Source organism: Photinus pyralis, unplaced genomic scaffold (genome assembly GCF_008802855.1).
Source record: "Photinus pyralis isolate 1611_PpyrPB1 unplaced genomic scaffold, Ppyr1.3 Ppyr1.4_unclustered_Scaffold450, whole genome shotgun sequence".
NCBI lineage: Eukaryota > Metazoa > Arthropoda > Insecta > Coleoptera > Lampyridae > Photinus > Photinus pyralis.
Window position 1 is genome coordinate 570,240 of NW_022171596.1, and position 19,921 is coordinate 590,160.

A 19,921-nucleotide genomic window follows, 5' to 3' on the forward strand; every position below is an offset into this window, starting at 1 on the left:
AAAGATGTTGAACGTTGAACTAGGAGCTACCCTCGCGGTAGCTCTTTTATTACCGCTAGTGCGGACGCAAATATTAACACCCCCTTATTTTAATCTTGCCGCGGGAAAAAATATAACCGCGTCGGCAACTTGTGGCGAGGATTTTGGCGGACCCGAATTATATTGCAAATTGGTGGGAGCGAATGCTCAACATGAACAAAATGCGAACGTTATACAAGGACAGGTAACAAATTTTTGGATTTCTTTTATTGCGCCAACCAAACGCATTGTTATACCTAATTTCACACCTTCCTCTTGTAAATAAAACCTGCAAGTTGCAACCCCTAAATCCTTTGCAAAGATGAGCACCAAAGTGCAAATTTTGAATACAAAAGACACCCTTTTGCAGTTTTGCGACTATTGCGATTCACGAGATCCCATTCAAATGCACCCACCCAGATTTGCAGTCGATGGAATGGAAACTTGGTGGCAAAGTCCTCCGTTGTCAAGAGGGATGAAGTACAACGAAGTCAATCTCACCATCGATCTGGGCCAGGTAAACTGATTTTCTGATCTACTATATAGGTTTCCGACCGATTCGTAGGCTTACAATAAAACAACCAGGAAGTCGTTGTATTAGAATTTTATTAACGCACAATTGACTTCTGATCCATCCGCAGTACATAATATTTAAACAATTATCTCAATAGATTAAGTAATCGAGCATCTTAAATTCTATTTTAAGATTAGTGTGCGGCTATTAATTTCGTTTATAAATCCATTGACATTTTTTCAGTTAAATTCCAAAAATAGGTAATCTGTCTAGTAACATCCTCCGATAGGAGGACCGGATTTACTCCCACAAAGACCGATAAATGCGCGAGATATGAAAATTATTTCGCTAGGAATGATGTAATAAAGAAAGGCAATAGAGGCGAATTAGATCATCTCGGGGAAAATTAATGCAAATGATCCGTTATTGCTTTAGCTTAGTACATCTCTCAAATAGTTTGACCTAAACAGCTGGCCTGGCATTCTGTTTAGGCTTTAAACCGCCCGACCGTCCCAAGGATTTAACAACACTGTCATGTCAAGTGAGAGGCAAAAAAAAGGAACGTCTGGTAGCCACATGGTGGTTCTTAAACAATCACGAGAATGTGAATTAGGATAGTATATTATGCTTTAGGCGTTTCTATTTTTAGACGCATCCCTTTAAGATCATTATCTCTTAGTGTACCGGGTACGCTCGCAAAAGATTTGTATCTACCTACCATTCATTGGAATATGTAAATTGTAAATCAATGTTTTTGTATGTTATGGTCAAAGTAATTAATGCGGCGATTATTCATAATTGAAATAAGTTTTGAACCCCCTGAATGATTAATTCAGTACCCACACCGTTCCTTAAAGTGCAGAGGCGGTTTCCCTTCTAAGTTTTGAAAGGAAATGTTCCCCTGTTTTTCACTAGATACATGCTCGCAATCTTCAATTGACAATTTTGCACTCTAGTGGAGAAATATCATTAAATAAGCGACTAAACCAAACAGCGTCTTTAGCAGTCTTACTTTGTTGTCTTTTACTTGTCCATGCAATAGCCCCACCGCAGAACTTGACAAGTACTCCACTCACAATTACAATCAACATCGCTGTACTCTAATACTTGAATATTTCCAGAAACATTATAGCAAATGCCAAAATTAAAGTTAGTGTCCCTCTGGACCTAGCCCCCCTCCCCACTATTGTGAATCAATTTAGGAATCGTATCCAATTTATGAGTTATTTAGGAGCTTTTCACTCGGCTCTTCATATCGCAAGTTTAAAATTTTATTTATTTATTTAAAATTAAATCAAGGAATGTAAAATTTCGGATGGGGGGGCCGAACTTCGATTCCGCCCCCCCCCCCCCCAACTGATTGGAATTACTTTTTTCAAATTAAATTTTGTACTACAATTACGAGCAACTTAAGAGCTTTCATTTACATAAGTAATTGGAATTTTTGAGCGCCCGTCTTAAAAATATACCTAGTAGTCCAGTCAAAATATGAAAATCAGAGGAACTAAAGTCCCTCCAAATTCCGGTGCCGCTAGGGGAAGGAGGGGGCTTTAAACGGACCCATTTTTCAGTTCTTCGCTTTTAACTCGAAAATGGTGCGTTACAGTGAAAAAGTTCTTCAGTACAAAATGAAAGCTTATTAAAATTGCTACAAGTTTGGTTATATACATCTTTACGAAAAACTGAACCGTTTTCGTGCTACCGGCTCCGGAAAGGTGGTAAGTTCTAAACAAAATTGTTTTTCACTCACGTTTTTCGTATATTTTTGGCTTCTAAATCCTCCCCGGTCATTTTAGGGGAAAATCGTCACAATAAAACCTGTACAGCATTAACATCCCCATAGTCCGAACCTGCTGAAGTACGAATTATCTGCAGGTCCCATTATTCCACGAAGGATGCTTCAGGAAATCTGCTCTCTATGAGGCTTTCCCTGTGTGCATGGATGCAGTGCACCTCAAACGATTTACACTGTAGTGGACGGTGGCTTTCTCCTTCACAGAGTCAAGTGGAATGTTGGGACCACTTTCGTCTGTGAGCAGTATGCTTCATATATAATAAATCACTATTCTTCCAATTGTGCAGTTATATTCGATGGATACGAGGACATTAATACCATAAAACGGTTCAGTTTTCGAAAAAATGTATATAACCAAACTTGTAGCAAATTTAATAAGCTTTCATTTTATACTGAAGAATTTTCACTGTAACGCACCATTTTCGAGTTAAAAGCGAAAAACTGAAAAATGAGTCGTTTAAAGCCCCACCCCCCCTCCCCCAGCGGCACCGGAATTTGGAGGGACTTTATTTTTTCTTGTTCAGGGAACCTCTCCCTACAGATTTCTGAAAAAATTGGAACTAGTATTTTTAGTTCCTCTGATTGCCCATTCTTGGTCTAAATTGACTGGGCTATAGCTATAATCGATGGGTCGGCCAGTTCCACTTGGACGTAGCCTCTCCTCTGTTATCGTATACTTATTTCAAATTAATTTTTATGCATGAATTACGAGCTACTTTTAAGGGCTTTCATTTACAAGTAATTGCAATTTTTGAGCGTCACTCTTAAAAGAGCAAATAGATGTTATCCTGGGAGCGACCAGGTCTATTCTGGCGTATCTGGACAAAAAACAGATTAGGGACTACGCCAGAATAGACCTGGCCGCTCCCAGGATAACATCTATTTGCTCTTTTAAGAGTGACGCTCAAAAATTGAAATTACTTGTAAATGAAAGTTCTTAAATAGCTCGTAATTGTAGTACCAAATTCAATTTGAACAAAGTAATTCGATCAGAGAGGGGGGGCTTAATCCAAGTAGACTCCGCCACCCCATAAGAAATTTTAGATTGCTAGTGATTTAAGCGAGCTCTAAAATTTTAAGCTTGCGTTATGAATAGCTCCTATATAACTCATAAATTGGATGAAATGGAGGGGGGGGGGGGGATGCTAAGTCCAGCGGTGTAAAATTAGTAGTACCTTTCAAACACTTTAAAATTCTCTTGACCATTGGCCCATATGAATAAAAGGAAGCAAATGCTTATACTTGCAAAATTCAAAGTAAATACTCGTAAGTGCTCCTTCACACTGGGTGACTTAGCAGCGTTGCTGAGCAGCAGGACAGGACGCAGTGCAGCGCTGCTAAACCATGGTAAACAGACCAGTGTGAAGGGGCAGTTACGAGTATTTACTTTGAATTTTGCATGTATAAGCATTTGCTTCCTTTTATTCATACGGGCCATTGTCCAGTGCTCGGCGCTCGAGCGCTTTTTTCCGCCCACTCACGAGCGTTTTTTTTTTCGCTCGCAAGCTCACAAGCAATTTTTTCGCTCCCGAGCGTTTTTTTTTCGCTCGTGAACGCTTTTAACCGCCCTCAAGTACTGAAGGATTAAGCGCCGCTCGCGAGCGTCTTTTCCGCTCCCGAGCGGTTGTTCCTTTTTCCGCTCACGAGCCCTTTTCCCGAGCGCTCGCGATAAACCGCTTTTAAGAGTGCTCGGATCTCGCAAGCGGTTTCGCTTTGCAAAACAACTCGATGCTCGCAAGCATTTTTGAGAAAATTAGAGCACTCGTCGCTCGCGCGGTTTTTGAGAACGCTCGACCCAGCTCGGTGATTGAGTAGGGAAAGAGTTACAACGTTACTTATTTAAGGCACTTTGTTATTTGGAAAAAAATGTGCAACTAACCTGATAAGTAGGTATATGTATAGCACAAACACTATTTCTTTGATTTTCCATCAGTGTTATATATGGACATTTTGACGATATCCCTAACATCTATTTTTGTAAATAAATCATGGCATTTTTTATTTTTGTTTTCGAACTGTTGAAGTTGTACACAATAGACACAATTGCTTATGCAAAAGAACTCAATATAATTCTTATGGTCAAGGTACTTAGATAGTAGCAGTGTAAGATAGAACTGGCTTATGCTACAAATTACTGCGGATTCTCGACTCCAAACGATTATGTTATAGATCTCAACAACAATATGACAGTTGCTCATTTTCTTTGACGATACGCAGGTCCTAAGGTAGCTAGATTTCTAGCTTTTCATTTTTGTGGTTGCTAGAGTTGATATTTTGTGGCACATGCTGATTTCCGAAATGAAAAGCTGCACAAACATTTTTCGTGCGCTACAGCTTTCCTTGCATAGTACGTTCTGCTACTTTACTCTAAAACATACGGAGTTCGGCTAGCTCAAATAAATCAAAAATTGAAACTTAAAATTTACATGGTCTCATTCGTTGACCTCCGGCATCTGCTACAAAACAAAATCCTGATAATGACTTGAAATTAATAACTTTAGGAGACTCAGTAGCCTAAATCATCTTCCCAAAATGGGAAAAAAAATCAATTTCACAAGTTTTGTTTAATACCTGAGATTTTGGGCAAAATCTGAACACGTGAACTTTAGCTGGATTGTACAATGGATTCAAATAAACACACAATAAGACGAGTGACAAAAATTTATGCGGAAGCATACGCATTATAAATTACCAAGAAATAAACCTGAAATAAAGAGGGGCGCAAGCCCGCTATATTTACCCCACATTAAAATAACAAATTCTAATGAAATAAATCAATTCCCTGCTTACCTATTCGTAACGAAATCCACCAGATTTGATTTAAATGAAAACATTCGCACATACAGGATGGCCCGATATTATATTTGGTATTATACTTCAGCCTAAATACGCAACAACACGTAATAATCTAAGTCCTACGTTGCAGGAATTCCATGTCGCCTACGTTTTTATTCAAATGGCAAATTCACCCAGACCCGGACTATGGATTTTAGAAAAATCGTCCGACTATGGCAAAACGTACGTACCTTGGCAGTATTTCTCCGATTCAAAGGCCGACTGTGAGGCGCTATTCGGTCCCGATAGTTTACAACCGATAACAAGGGACGATTCCGTAATATGCACAACCGATTATTCTGCAATTGTTCCTTTGGAAGGAGGCGAGGTACTACACTATTTAACACTATTCCAATTGACCCACGTTTTTAGATTCCCATTTCACTACTAAACGGAAGGCCAAACGCCAATCAGTATTTCAACTCGAGCATCCTACAAGAATGGACCCGAGCAACAAACGTCCGTTTTCGATTTTTACGAACCAAGAACTTATTAGGCCACCTTATGACACTGGCACGCCAAGACCCAACCGTAACAAGAAGAGTAAGATCAATCGACTTTCTCGCAGAGCCTAATTTGCTTGTTTCAGTATTTCTACTCAATTAAGGATATTAGTATCGGAGGACGTTGCATGTGTAATGGTCACGCGGACTCCTGCGACGTGCAGGATCCTAACACCAACATCTTGCTATGCCGCTGTCAGCACAACACCTACGGTGCAAAATGCGAAAAGTGCCGGCCGGGTTTTCAGCAGAAGGCGTGGAAGATTTCCGAAACCTACAAGCCTTTCGAATGCGAACGTAAGTGATATACTGTCAGCAAGTGTCGTTTGTAATACACCGCTTTCAGCGTGCAATTGCTTCGGTCATAGCACTGACTGCACTTACGATCCCGAAGTGGATCGTCAACGTTTATCTATTGACATTCATGGAAATTATGATGGCGGCGGTGTATGTGAGAACTGTCGCGAAAATACGCAGGGAATCAATTGTAACGAATGTAAACCAACTTATTATCGTCCTCATGCGAAATTCTGGAACGAGACAGATGTCTGTCAACGTAAGTAGCGTATTTTTAAATTCTCGTACTGAATGGCGCGGCCGAGCTGGTGTTTCTTCTTTCCATTGTAGTGTAAATAAAAATATTAATTACAGCCTGTGATTGTAACTTTTTCTACTCGACTGGCAACTGTAAGGAGGGAACGGGACAATGCGAGTGCAGAAAAGAGTATACACCACCTCGCTGTGACTCGTGCCGATTCGGATACTACAACTATCCCGACTGCAAACCGTGCGACTGCTACCTCAACGGCACTGAAACCTCGCAGTGTGAAGCCCGCAATGGCGAATGCCTCTGCAAGTATAATTACGGTGGTAAATACTGCAAGCAGTGCGCTGATCAGTATTACAACTTTCCGGATTGTCAACGTTAGTATAGGTGATTCCCTCGCGATTTCTCCTTTAACGTTTAGTTTCAGCTTGCGAATGTAACACTCTCGGCTCGATTTCGGCCGTATGCAATCATACGAATGGTAATTGCACCTGCAAAACGAACTATGGTGGAAAACAATGCGATCAGTGCCGCAATGGATATTACGGTTACCCATCGTGCTCATGTATGTCGGTTGGGGACGATGGTAAATGTCATTTCCATTTTTCATTTCAGTTTGTAACTGTGACGTTCGCGGCGCCCAGCCAGAAATATGCGATAAGGTTTCCGGAACTTGCTTGTGTAAGGAAGGGTATGCGGGAGAGAGGTGTGATCAGTGCAAGCAGGGATATTATGGTTACCCTGATTGTCAACCTTGCAACTGTACCACAGTAGGATCGGTTTCGGCATTCTGTGATGCAACTGGAAAATGCCCGTGCTTGGATAATTTCGGCGGACGCGCTTGCGAAAAATGTAGTGTCGGTTATTACAAATATCCAGACTGCCTTCGTAAGTAGCCTTTTTGTGTTGCACAATCCGTTTCAGTTCGATTTTTCAGCTTGCAACTGTGACAGTCACGGGTCAGCTGGAATTTCGTGTGACTACGAAGGCCATTGCCAGTGTCGGTACAATTTCGATGGTAATCAGTGTAATAAATGTAGAGAAGGATTTTATAATTTCCCTAATTGCGAAGGTATTTGACTTCATACTAAAATTCCGCAGTTAATTATTAACTTTCAGAATGCAACTGTAATCCAGCTGGTGTGGCTGCTGCATTTGCCGGATGCGGCTCTGTCCCTGCCGGTGAGTTGTGCCAGTGTAAAGATCGTGTAGAAGGACGAATATGTGACCGATGCAAGCCATTGTATTGGAATCTGCATCTAAACAATCCAGAAGGTTGTGAAGATTGCCATTGCAACATGGCGGGCGTTCTTGGTGGCAATGCAGTTTGCAACTCTGAAACTGGACAATGCGTTTGTAAGCCTGCAGTTGTAGCTAGAGGATGTTCAGATTGTGCCGATGGTACTTTTGATCTTCAAGAATCAAGTCTCTTTGGTTGCAAAGGTATTGTATTTACTTACTTGTACCTACAGTGAAATTTCACATAACTAAAGACTTTGATTTGGTTTAAACGTCTCTTACTTTGTTAAACGTAGTGTATGTTTAGACGCCAGTTCAAAATACAACAATGCCCATCTGCTTCTTGTAATGTCAGATCTAAATCTATTTGTGTAACTGGCTAAATTACGCCTTGTACAAGTGCACCTGTTGCACATGCCTCGTTACAACATTAAGGGTGTGTATTTCCTTTTCTTTTTTAGTGGCCACTTGAATTTAATTTCCTACCCTCGATTTGGGCAAAATGAGGGTGATTTCAACCCCTCCTTTACAAAGTGATTTGAACCTTAGAAACTATAATTTTCTAATCCATTACCTAATTAAATTTATTTTCAAACAATTTCTTCTCTCTAATTGATTTAACAGCACAAAAATAATAATCATAGGATTTTCAGTACTTTAGCTACGGAATTCTTAAGATGGGTTCATTAATATTTGATTCTAATTACAATAAAATTTAATTTTTTTAAAAAGACCCCCAACTCCATCTTAAAAGAGATACTAACTTTCCTGAACTTCCTTAATTGTGCAGCTTAAATACTGAGACATTTCTACTTGCCTTCTTGAAATTACAGTCATGCATATGAAGCTGATCTTTGATTAAGAGTTATCCTCAGATTAGATGAGATGTTAGATGATCGAAATTTTTCTCTATTTGATGCAATCGAAAGGCTTTCACCTACGTACTTGAAATAATTCGCAATAATTCGCTCCTTCATTTAAATAATCAATCAAACTTTATTGAACGCCAAAATGGAAAATCTTTTTACAATATAAATTATAACTAAAATGCGATGTTTTCTTCGCTTTTGTATCATCTTCCCTCCTCACCCAGCTCCACACTCCTATTTCTCTCATTTCCACCTCCGTACAGTTCGAGTTCCATAACATGTGTTCTTCGCCTACGCATATTCTACATTTTCTTTCTTTTTGTCATCTCCATTTCTCCTTTCCTCTGTCTCTTCAGTTCAGTTCTAAATTTCGCTATTGTTTTAATTTTTTTTGCCCCCTCTCTTATTCCCTCTTTATTATCACTACTTACGTTTGCGCTCTCTATCTTCACCTCTTGTTATGTTGTATTTGTGCATCTAAATCTCTTTTTGCCATCTCATTTTCCCCTTTTTCCTTAAATCTCTTTATGTGCGCATTTTCCTCATTGTTTCTGTGCGTTACCCTAAATATTTAATTTCTTTTACCTCTTCTATTCTTTCCTATCCCAATTTTCATTCTCCTCACTCCTACTGCTCCCTGTAATTCCCACCTCCATACAGTTCCATAACACGTGTTCTGTCTTCGCATATTCTACACTTTCCTTCTTTTTGTCGTCTCCATTTCTCTTTTTCTCTGTCTCTTCAGTGCAGTTCTAAATTTCGCTATTGTTTTAATTTTTTTTGTGCCCCCTCTCTTATTCCCTCTTTATTATTACTACTTACGTTTGCGCTCTCTATCTTCACCCTCTTGTTATGTTGTATTTGTGCATCTAAATCCCTTTTTGCCATCTCATTTTTCCCCTTTTTCCTTAAATCTCTTTTATGTGCGCATTTGCCCCATTGTTTCTGTGCGTTTGGTACCTACCCTAAATATATATCTAATTTCTTTTACCTCTTCTATTCTTTCCTATCCCAATTTTCATTCCCCTCACTCCTACTGCTCCCTGTAATTCCCACCTCCATACAGTTCCATAACACGTGTTCTGTCTCCGCATATCTTCTTTTTGTCGTCTCCATTTTTTTTTCTCTGTCTCTTCAGTGCAGTTCTAAATTTCGCTATTGTTTTAATTTTTTTTGTGCCCTCTCTCTTATTCCCTCTTTATTATCACTACTTACGTTTGCGCTCTCTATCTTCACCCTCTTGTTATGTTGTATTTGTGCATCTAAATCCTTTTTTGCCATCTCATTTTCCCCTTTTTCCTTAAATCTCTTATGTGCGCATTTGCCCCATTGTTTCTGTGCGTTTGGTACCCTAAATATTTAATTTCTTTTACCTCTTCTATTCTCTCCTATCCCAATTTTCATTCCTCTCACTCCTACTGCTCCCTGTAATTCCTACCTCCCTGTAATTTCCACCTCCCTGTAATTCCCACCTCCCTGTAATTCCCACCTCCATACAGTTCCATAACACGTGTTCTGTCTCAGCATATTCTACATTTTCCTTCTTTTTGTCGTCTCCATTTCTCTTTTTCTCTCTCTCTTCAGTGCAGTTCTAAATTTCGCTATTGTTTTAATTTTTTTGTGCCCTCTCTCTTATTCCCTCTTTATTATCACTACTTACGTTTGCGCTCTCTATCTTCACCCTCTTGTTATGTTGTATTTGTGCATCTAATCCTTTTTTGCCATCTCATTTTCCCCTTTTTCCTTAAATCTCTTTTATGTGCGCATTTGCCCCATTGTTTCTGTGCGTTTGGTACCTACCCTAAATATATATCTAATTTCTTTTACCTCTTCTATTCTTTCCTATCCCAATTTTCATTCCTCTCACTCCTAGTGCTCCCTTTAATTCTCACCTCCATACAGTTCCATAACACGTGTTCTGTCTCCGCATATTCTACATTTTCTTTCTCGTCTCCATTTCTGTATCCCTCTCTCTTCATTTCCGTATCCGAATCTCTTAATATTTTTTTCTTCACAAGTATTTTGGTAACCAGTCCCTGATTAGTCTTCATGTTGTTGTATTTGCGCATACCTTTTTTCTACGTCGTTTCCATTTTTTCTTCTACTCCTCTCCTCCTTGCGACCTCATCGCGTTCGTATCTCTTTAGTAATATTTTCCTCTTTGTTCTTCCTACATTCCTTTTGCGTTAATTCTCGTTGTCACACTCTTTCCCCTCATCAATTAGTTGTCTCTATCGCCCCTTTTCTCGAATCTTACCGCCCTATTCCCTGACATTATGTCGTTATCTTTTCCATTTTTAGCGCATTTCAAAATAATAAAAAATGCGCTATTGTGGCCACTTTGTCCGTCCGTCTGTCCGTCCGCTCGTTTTGAGACGCTACTAGTTTTTTATCTTAAGAGCTATTGTTCTACTTTTTCGCTATTTGGTTCGTTATGGTGTCGAGTCTTGCACCAAGGAAGAATTTTTTTCTGTACCGCTTACAAAAAAAGTTATTGTAAAAAAAAACAAAAAACCGTTTTGTACATGTTCCATAATTTTACACTTTTGCCGTTTATTAACGATCCTAGAGATCGTTTATAATTTTGCATTGCTGTCTGTCGTCTGCCTGTTGGTCTGTCCGTCTGTTCCTTTGGCTGTCTGTCCCTCTATCTGTCCGTGTGAACGATAACTTTGTTTAGAAATGTCCGATTGCTTTTACATCTCCGTTAGTTATGAACTGAATTGCATGAAATTCAATATGGGCATAGCTTTAGCCATAGAATACGCAATGCCAAAAGTTAAGTCGAATCGCATCTCGACCATTTATAAACCGAATTGCAAACTTTTTTAATTATAAAAGTATTTAAATGAAATTTGATACATAGCCACTTGGAATAAAAGCAAATTTAACTCCAGTTTCAAAATTTGGTTTTGCGCATGCGCACTGCCAACTTTCTTATTTATGGAGGGATTTAAATGAAATTTGATACATAGCCACTTGGAACAATAGAAAAACTAACGTTAGCTTCAAAATTTAGATTTGCGCATGCGCAGTTCCAACTTTCTTATTTAGAAAAGCATTGAAATGAAATTCTTCTGATAAGCTGAAATTGAAGTAGGACATCAAAATGGATTGCACATTGTGCAACGCTATCTTTCATATTTGTGGCCGGATTTTTACAATTTTAACAAAAGTTGCATCTTACAAATAGAAAATGAATGCAAGTTGAAATGCGCTTTATGTAAATCGTTTAGGATTACTTTTTACCTTGTTGTTTCTTGCTCTAATATACAATTTGGTGTCCTTTCGTTTAACCCGAACACCCATTTAAGTATAATATCTTCTTTGTACTTCTTCCAGTTCCTCCCATTCCATCCACCCCCATATCTTTGTTCTGCACGTGAGCACCTGACCCCTTCCCTTCTATTCTTATTCTCCACCTTGTCTCTCCATATAGTTCCTTGATTCTGTCCTTTTACCCCTTGTCAATTCTCCCATCTTCCATACGTTTTCCCTTTCCACTCTGTCAAACGTTGGCTTTAAGTTCATGAAAAACGCGAACATCTTTCCGCCTTTTTTTTCCAGTTCCTTTTCCACCAATCTGTGTACCTACTGCATAAGTATGCAGTAAATCGTTCCCCTCCCTTTTTTGAAAGCCATTTGTGTTTCTCCCAACATCTTCTCTTTCATTTCATTTTCGCCACTTTATCGGCATAAACCGCAGCACTGCCGATCTTAACAAATGAACGTAAATAAACCAGAATGAACAAATCATTCCGATAAAAATCGGAGTCAGACTGTTATAAGCACGCAAGAAGTTGGGGGGCAGGTGGATTATGGACAGTCTCGCTTAGCATAATAGGATTTTAAGCACGCCGACTTTCTTACTCAGAAAACCAGCGTGCATCTTATACCTACATACCCATAGATTCTATACGCCATGGTCAAAGTAATTTCCCAATAATTTTTCATAAGTTCGTAACCAGGGGATGGCTAGAACGTGGTCTTGCCCCCAGCGGAAATTAGGGTTGATGGTTACTTTACAAAAATTACAGGGCAAGGCATTATCAAAAACTTCTTAAGCCCAATCTAGAAAAATACCGGCCACCCCTGCTAGTGCATTCTGCCTACGGGCGTGATTTTTCACACAATCTTTGTTCCCTCTTGAAAATCGGCACAATTACCCCTTCGAAGGTTCGAGTAAACCCCCCCTTTTCATACCCTGTTAGGCAGTAAATTTCTCATCCTTTCCTTGACTGTATCTGTGGCGAAAATCCACACCTCATTATTTATCTCGTCTATCCCTGCCACTTTCTGTTTCTTCAGTTCTTTTTAAAATTGCTGCTCGATCTCCTCTCTTGTTATCTCATCTCCTTCAGCCTCCTCTCTTCCTACTACCTCTCCCATAGCCTCTTCTTTCTCCTGCCTCCCTTGTAGTAACTAAATGTTGTTTCTATTCCTCTAATTGTATTTCCCACCCACTTGTTCTGTTTTCCTTTTTTCCTCTGTTTATCACCTTCCAAAAATCCTTTTCTGTGTTTATTGCCCTAATTTTCTTTTGTATACTTTCTGTTTCTCCAACTGTTTTTTTTTTCATTTTGCTTTTGTACTTATTTGTCTGTTCTCTCGCCTCTTCTTTCTTTCTCCATCATTTCTCTATTTCTCTCTTCTGTACACTCTTTGTCCCATCACTCCTTTCTTTTTTCTCTCCCCTTGCCACGTTATGGCTTTTTGAATATTCTCGATTATATATTATTCCACTTCTTGTCTGTATTCCCTTCAATTTCTTCTCCTTGTTCCTCTACTAATCTTCGTCTAATTACTGCCCTTTCACAATCATGTTAATGTTAATGGTAATGTTAAGAGGTAATGGTAATGGTAATGGTAACGCTGTTCACAATACTGTTAATGTTGATGGTAGAGGAAGTTCCCCCACTCAAGTGACAGTGTGACACGAAAACAACAAGGCAAACGAGAAATTCAAACGAACTGCAGAGCTTAAATAAATATGACGCGATGGGTGACAGTTCACGCGGTCAGCAGTCAACACATGCGCATGCGCTGCATTTTACCGTAGCTGCAATTCTATTGGAGGCTGTTAACGCCGATGTTAGTAGATCCAGAAAATTTCTGGACCTTAACATTACCATCTTACGTTAACATTACCATTACCATCATTGTGAACGCTTTGCTTGTTAATGCCATTATCTGGAGTTTAACATTCTAACATTACGTTACCATTACCATTAACATTAACATGATTGTGAAAGGGCAGTTACCGATCCCCCTCTTCCTCCGATGTATATGAATTGCCCGTCTCTATCCCCCTCCATATCTCCGTTTAATTCCCCAACTTCTCTTTTCTGATAATTCCAGTAACACTTCTCCCTCTTTGTTGCACTCCTTACCTCTTGATTTTCTAGCCTGTGATCCTCTTCCCATTTCTACCCATTTTCCCTTCATTCCTCTTTTGGTATTAAAATCTCCCTTCCCCCCTCCCCATTTTAGCTCTTTCTCCTCCCTGCCATATTTTCTATTTTATTTTTTCAAGTTTTTCATTCTTTCTCTTTTGTACCTATATTATTATCGTTTTCATTCTCTCGCGTATTCTTTAGGTTTTTCGCCGCAAATTTTCCACTCCCGAGCGCTTTCTTTACAAGTTAAAACCATTCTTTAACACGTTTAGCGCCGCAGCGGTCCGTGGGGGCCGCTCGTAACATATCTGATAGGGCCACGGCGGTCCCTAGGGACCACTCGGTAGTTGCAGCAGTTTTTATTAAATTTATTATTTTTATTTTTAAATAAACAAATGTACAGTGTGTAAAGCGATGGGGTATACAAGAGGAAATTTTTTTTAAATATTGATTTATGAAAAAAATGTATTCTTCATAATATTTTTTGCTTGCTTTGAAAGTACCAATAACGTGGATTGTTTGTGGTTTGATAGTAATACTCTATCTTAATTATAATGTAGAATGATAACTTTCAATAAAAAAAATTAATTTTATATTTTTCCAGATTTTTATAAATAAATTTTAGATTATCGAAACGTTATTGGTACTTTCAAAGCAAGCAAAACATATCATGAAGAATAAATTTTTTTCATAAATCAATATTTAAAAAAAAATTCCCTCTTGTATAATACCCCATCGCTTTACACACTGTATCATGATATTTATAACTTTTTGCCATTATACCCGCCATAACATATCCGAAAATGATTAAAATAGTTTTTGGCCCGATAAAAAATTTTCAAAAATTTCTCGTGCCACTCAACGTGTTAAGAACAGCATAAAATAGTTATGCATGCTCGAAACGTAAATTTTTCGCCTTTATTATTATTATATAGGGTCACTCTGTAATTGTGTGCAAACCTGTTGAGAGCCCAGAATAAGAGAGGGATAATAAATAAATAAATAGTCTCGTAATATTATGTTTATGTGTTTAACATCGTCAGCGCGCTAACTCTCTTTTGTTAACAAAAAACTGATTTAAAAATTCTTACTGCTTTAATTAACAAAAGTAGATCACTACAGCACTTAAATTTACAGATTGTGGCTGTGACATTGGTGGTTCCCTAAGTACAGTATGTGATAAACTAACAGGTCAGTGTCCATGTCAGTCGCGCGTTATTGGAAAGACATGCAAAGAACCACTCAAGGCACACTACTTCCCTACATTGTACCAATACCAATACGAGGCCGAAGATGGTTACAGTATTCCTTCAAACACAGCTGTCAGATATGGTTATGACGAAAGACTATTTCCCGGATATTCCTGGAAAGGATACGCTGTGTTTTCGCAATTACAAGTAATCAAGGCATCAGTTCTGATGAAATTCAAACGTTTATGTTGTAGAATGAAATTATACAAGATGTGCATATTTCGAAACCCTCCCTGTATCGCATGGTGATTCATTACATTAATAGGAATCCAGAACCTGTAAATGGGCAGATCAGAATTATGCCAGATAATCCGAACGACTACGAGCAGACTTTCAAGGTGAACTTTAAGAGTAGCTTTGAACCGAACTTCGTTACGGTGGCGGGTGATACCGGCAACGCGTTTGTGATTAATCCGGGTCGCTGGGCTGTCAGCATTAAGAGCGAAAAGAATCTATTAGTCGACTACTTTGTCTTATTGCCCGAAGATTTCTATTTCTATTTAGCCACTTATTCTTAATAAAAAAATCGAAGAACCATGCATTGTCGGTGACGATAAGTTATGCCGCCAATACAGTTATCCCAATGCGTCCTGGTTTGACCAAAGTCTCGGTGGTGGAGGATTTATAACTTACGGAGGCAGTGTTAGTATACTTGGCGAATATTACGACGACACGAAAGTAAGTATCCTTAACTGATAGGAGAGGTGAACTTCTTAATCGAGTTTTTAGCATTTGCATGAGTTGGGAGTAACCAACCGAATACCTTTGCTGAACGCTAAACAACCAGATATCACTTATAACATTACCGTGAGAAAACCAGGGCGGTACGTTATCGTTATGAATTATTTGACTCCTTTGAACGACCCCGATACGCACACTATTAAGGTAGATGTTGTGGCGCAGAATGAACAAAATCATGGTCGAATTATTTTCTACAACTGCCCGTATACAATGGTGTGCAGGCAAGTGGTGACGGATAAGCAGAACGGCGTTGGTATTTACTCAGTTGATGGGAACTCTATAAGCGTTACATTGCAGGTAATGGCAACTTTTTACTTTATTTTCAAGAACTAAAGCTAAAATACCAAGAAGTCACGATAAAATTCTATTCAAACTCACCCTTACTATTTACTTCCTTAACTAAAGAGATGTAATCCTATGAATATTTTTAAGCGCATCGTGTGGCAGGGCTACTTATTCCAATGATTGTTTTTAAAATGAGCCACGGGCTCTTTAAAATGAAGTTTGCCTAATATACACTTGATCACAATCTCTACTATTTATTTTGTACATTCTCGATTAACTCTTATTCATGGGGTCTTTTGGGTTGCCTACGAAAGTTTGTTTAATGTAATATTGTTGTGGAAAATGGAAATAATCAATCTATGAACCAAAAAGTTAAATGGAGCATTGTATGAATCCAGAGATTAGAATTGTAGGTGTTTTAGTTTCAGTTTTTATTACTTGAACAGCTACAATCCAGTTTTTACTTTAGCATCAACTTAACTGGTTTCTTTCAGTCGGTTAAGGCGAATGTAGGAATTCACTCTGTGGTGGCAATTCCAATAGAAGAATGGTCCCTAGATTTCATTAAGCCGAAACCCGTTTGCGTACGAAAGAATGGAAAATGCGCGCAGTCGACTTATATCAATCCACCCGAATCGAAAAAGATACAATTTGAACAAGACAGCGAAGGAATGAGCAATCGGACGATTTACAAGTTAACGAACGAAAGCTCCTTCATACAGATAAATCCTTTGGATGACATGATCGATTTACACGGCAAAGTAAACAGTCCGGGGGTGTACGCCTTTATCGTGCAATATTTTCAACCTGACTTCGCGCGTATGTTGGCCCACTTTTGTTAAATATGCGATTGAAGGTGTGATTTTAGAATTTAATCTGGACGCAATTTTGCAAAACGGTGAATTCTACGAAGCTCACTTGCCTGTGCCTCACTGTCCGTCCCCGAACGGTTGCCGTTCGTTGCTCACTGAAAACAATGGTAACACCTTCTTTAGCCTTACAGAAAATTTTATGGTCACACTGAAGGTAAGACATTGATGTGACTAGATACTCGTAACTGGAATGGCATCTCCGGTAAACAACTGTTGCAAGGGCACCGTGACGAAAGAGATGAGTAGAGGTAGGTAGGTGTACCTCATCATGTTTCACTCACATGGCATTTATACATTTTATAAAACAATACCTACCACAGCCTGTACATTAGGTGATTATCGATGCCCTTCTAGTTACGGAGTATAGAGTTCAATGGTGATAATAAAAATAAATTAATTATACCAACAGGACGCAAATCATAAATCTGTGTATCTGGATTACTTGTTGGTCGTTCCTGCCGATTTGTACACGGCTAGAATTTTGGAAGAGGATACTTTTGATAGAACTGGAGAATTTATTGCCACCTGTGGAAGTAATCATTTCAATATTGATACAAGTCATGCAGGTAAGTCAAAAGTTTGTTTTCTTGAGCGCCGCTGCGCGTGACGTTATAGTGCCTTATCTTAAAAACACATTCAGAAGTCCAGCTCAAGTGTAGCGCATGGTTAATATACCAGATCTCCTGTGAGTTTTGAGCTTGTTTTCAAAATGAAGAAAGTCCCTAAGATTAAAATGAAGTTGAACTAAATTACAGAGGATCTGACATATTAGTACTTTTTCTACAGTTGAGGTATCTGAAGAAGGGCATTACTTCTGACCACGACTGTACATTAATTCTGTATGATATCCACACACTAGCGATAGAAAATTGCAGTTTGTATTTTATTATATTGATTTATATGATACCATTTGCTGCAATTAAGTAGTAGGTATATTTCATATTTCAATAGGAAACCATATGGGAAAGGAGTTTAATTGTGGCCATTTAGTCCAGTCAACAGGTAGTTTCAGGTAGAAAAAGGTCAGAAGTTAATGAAACTTTGGCATGTTGTTTAGGGATGATTATTTTTTCTCATTTTTTTGACCTTGAGCACCCTGTGCGAAAAGAGGAGGGTAGGGGAGGGAGACTACAACATGACCTTACGAAATTCGATTTCACCAACGCGTGTTTTTTTTGTAAGGGAGCTATCGCTGATGATTTCAGAACTAAACAGACAAAGTTCCCCTTGGAAAGGCGCAATGCTCCTTTCAAAGTGATTACTTGAAAATGCGAGGGTGCGTGGAGACGAGTGGGGAAATAAAACAGAAAAACGCATCAGCCAGTTGCCCAATTTAAGCATTGACTTTAGTCGACGTCAATGCTGAGTATCACCAAAAGTGTGTTGAAAGTTTTTACCACCCAGCTAAGTCATCGCAGAAAAGAACCTTTCGCCTAGCGTTGACGAGCCGTGCAAGTTCTTTAATCAATGAGAACAGTGATGAATGCCAGTTTTCCATTCAGCAGCTAATTGAGGAAAACAGTGGACAACAAAGTCGCTTTCAGATGAAATATGAAGACCAAAACATCATTTCAGAATCAAGGAAAGGACCTGTTGCTAGTCTAAAGAGGGTTGGTGACAAAATTCTGCACAATAACTGGTATTCCACCGAAAGGAAAGGAGACAAAGAGGAAGAAAGAAATCGAATTCCGGAGGCAGCTGGAAAAATAATCTTGGAGGACATCCGTTCCAGAGTGTTCAACACAGTGGAGTATTCTCCTATGGACAACTTATTGGGTGGTGCCCGTGCCACCAACAAGGATCCTTGAACTGTTGGAAAAAGAACTCTCTGGTTCATGCAATCATGATAGCAGGTGCGCCCCAAATCTTGTCTATTCTCCATCATGACTGTTGTTTCCGTGTTTATCTGCAAAAAGTTTGGCTTTTCATTGGACTTTTAATAGTTTTACTAAAAAGCCACCAAGCGAGAAGGGTCATATGTGCTGCAAGCTGAAAGTGCCAAAATTTTGGTGTCTGGCGATTCATTCGAGTAGCAAGATGGACAATGGAAAACTGCGCGCACACCCTCCATTCCTTCATATCCAGGCGATAGTTCCGCTGAGCACAGGAACCATTGGTCCTGGCGAAGTGAACTGTCACTTAGAAATAGAGATTGGCATATCATGCATAAATAAGTAGTGGGGAGAAATTTTGAAGAAAAAATTGAAACTGAAAGATAGGATCGTGACTCTCGCTTCCGTTTCTTGCTCCTACTCTCTTCCAGCGTGCCTGCGCAAAAATCTGAAGAAGATCTGTAAGACCTTTTCAAGTTTAAGCTCGCATCATTACCCAGGTCAGTCTTCAATGTGAAGAGGGATTGCGCAAGGGAACAAAGTCTGCAATGTACCTACTCACTATTCACTCCCATAGAGGAAGCCAACTTTGGCAACAAAAAATTTAACGTGAGTGATGGAGGATATTTGTTACACAAAATGGTGTGGAACAAAAATACAAAAAAAAACGTTCGAGATGCTGTGCTGTACAGCAACGACGTGCAGAGACACTTTGGTAGAAATGTGGTTGTTGTATTTGATGGATACCTCCCTAAAAACGGCTATCAAAGCACCAAAGCCGCAAAATGAGATCGCCGTTCTACATTATAACAAAGTACGTTATATACTCTTTGATTATAATCAGCAACCAAACATAAGAAAAGTTCTTGGTAAACCATGAAAGCCTATTCATATCGATGTTGATGACATGAATGGCGGATGCTACCATCGGGTAAATAATAATAATAATTTATTGTCCAAACACACTAGGTATCTAGTCTAAATATAAGTAGGACAAACTTAAATATTGTTCAATAAAAGCCGCACAGAAATATAGAAAAATCAACAAAAATTGAACAAAAATAATTATAAGGATAGATTTATAACTAAAGCGGAAGAAAATTGTTAACAGAGTTATACAATAAACAAAATAAAGTCATAAATCAAAATACAATATTGGTAAATTAGAGAAACTGTATTAGTGCAATGGCAAAAGCAAAAAAAAAGACAAAAACTATTGGATCAT

At 38.9% G+C, this 19,921-nt stretch overlaps 2 protein-coding genes across 2 annotated transcripts in view; both read left to right on the plus strand.

Moving 5' to 3' along the window:
* Positions 1-15,484, plus strand: LOC116182275 (laminin subunit alpha-like). Its single transcript, XM_031502794.1, has 13 exons — positions 1-223; positions 389-535; positions 5,254-5,490; positions 5,535-5,705; positions 5,752-5,962; positions 6,012-6,221; positions 6,317-6,589; positions 6,640-6,777; positions 6,828-7,100; positions 7,150-7,284; positions 7,332-7,655; positions 14,854-15,113; positions 15,161-15,484. Exons 1-13 carry the CDS (start codon positions 5-7, stop codon positions 15,482-15,484), a joined length of 2,922 nt encoding a protein of 973 aa, XP_031358654.1. The 5' UTR covers positions 1-4.
* The window catches only part of LOC116182274 (laminin subunit alpha-like), a 45,455-nt gene continuing 41,016 nt past the window's right edge, over positions 15,483-19,921 (plus strand). Inside the window, exons 1-5 of the mRNA XM_031502793.1 lie at positions 15,483-15,644; positions 15,696-16,004; positions 16,487-16,811; positions 16,861-17,018; positions 17,274-17,430. Coding sequence (XP_031358653.1) covers positions 15,804-16,004; positions 16,487-16,811; positions 16,861-17,018; positions 17,274-17,430 — 841 coding nt within the window. The 5' untranslated portion in view covers positions 15,483-15,644; positions 15,696-15,803. The remainder of the gene's footprint in view (positions 15,645-15,695; positions 16,005-16,486; positions 16,812-16,860; positions 17,019-17,273; positions 17,431-19,921) is intronic.

Coding starts and splice junctions, on each gene's coding strand:
- LOC116182275 (XM_031502794.1), top strand. CDS start 5: ATGTTGAACGTTGAACTAGGAGCTACCCTCGCGGTAGCTCTTTTATTA. Junction 5,706..5,751: donor ACCCAACCGTAACAAGAAGA/GTAAGATCAATC, acceptor TGCTTGTTTCAG/TATTTCTACTCAATTAAGGA. Junction 15,114..15,160: donor CTGTGTTTTCGCAATTACAA/GTAATCAAGGCA, acceptor TTTATGTTGTAG/AATGAAATTATACAAGATGT.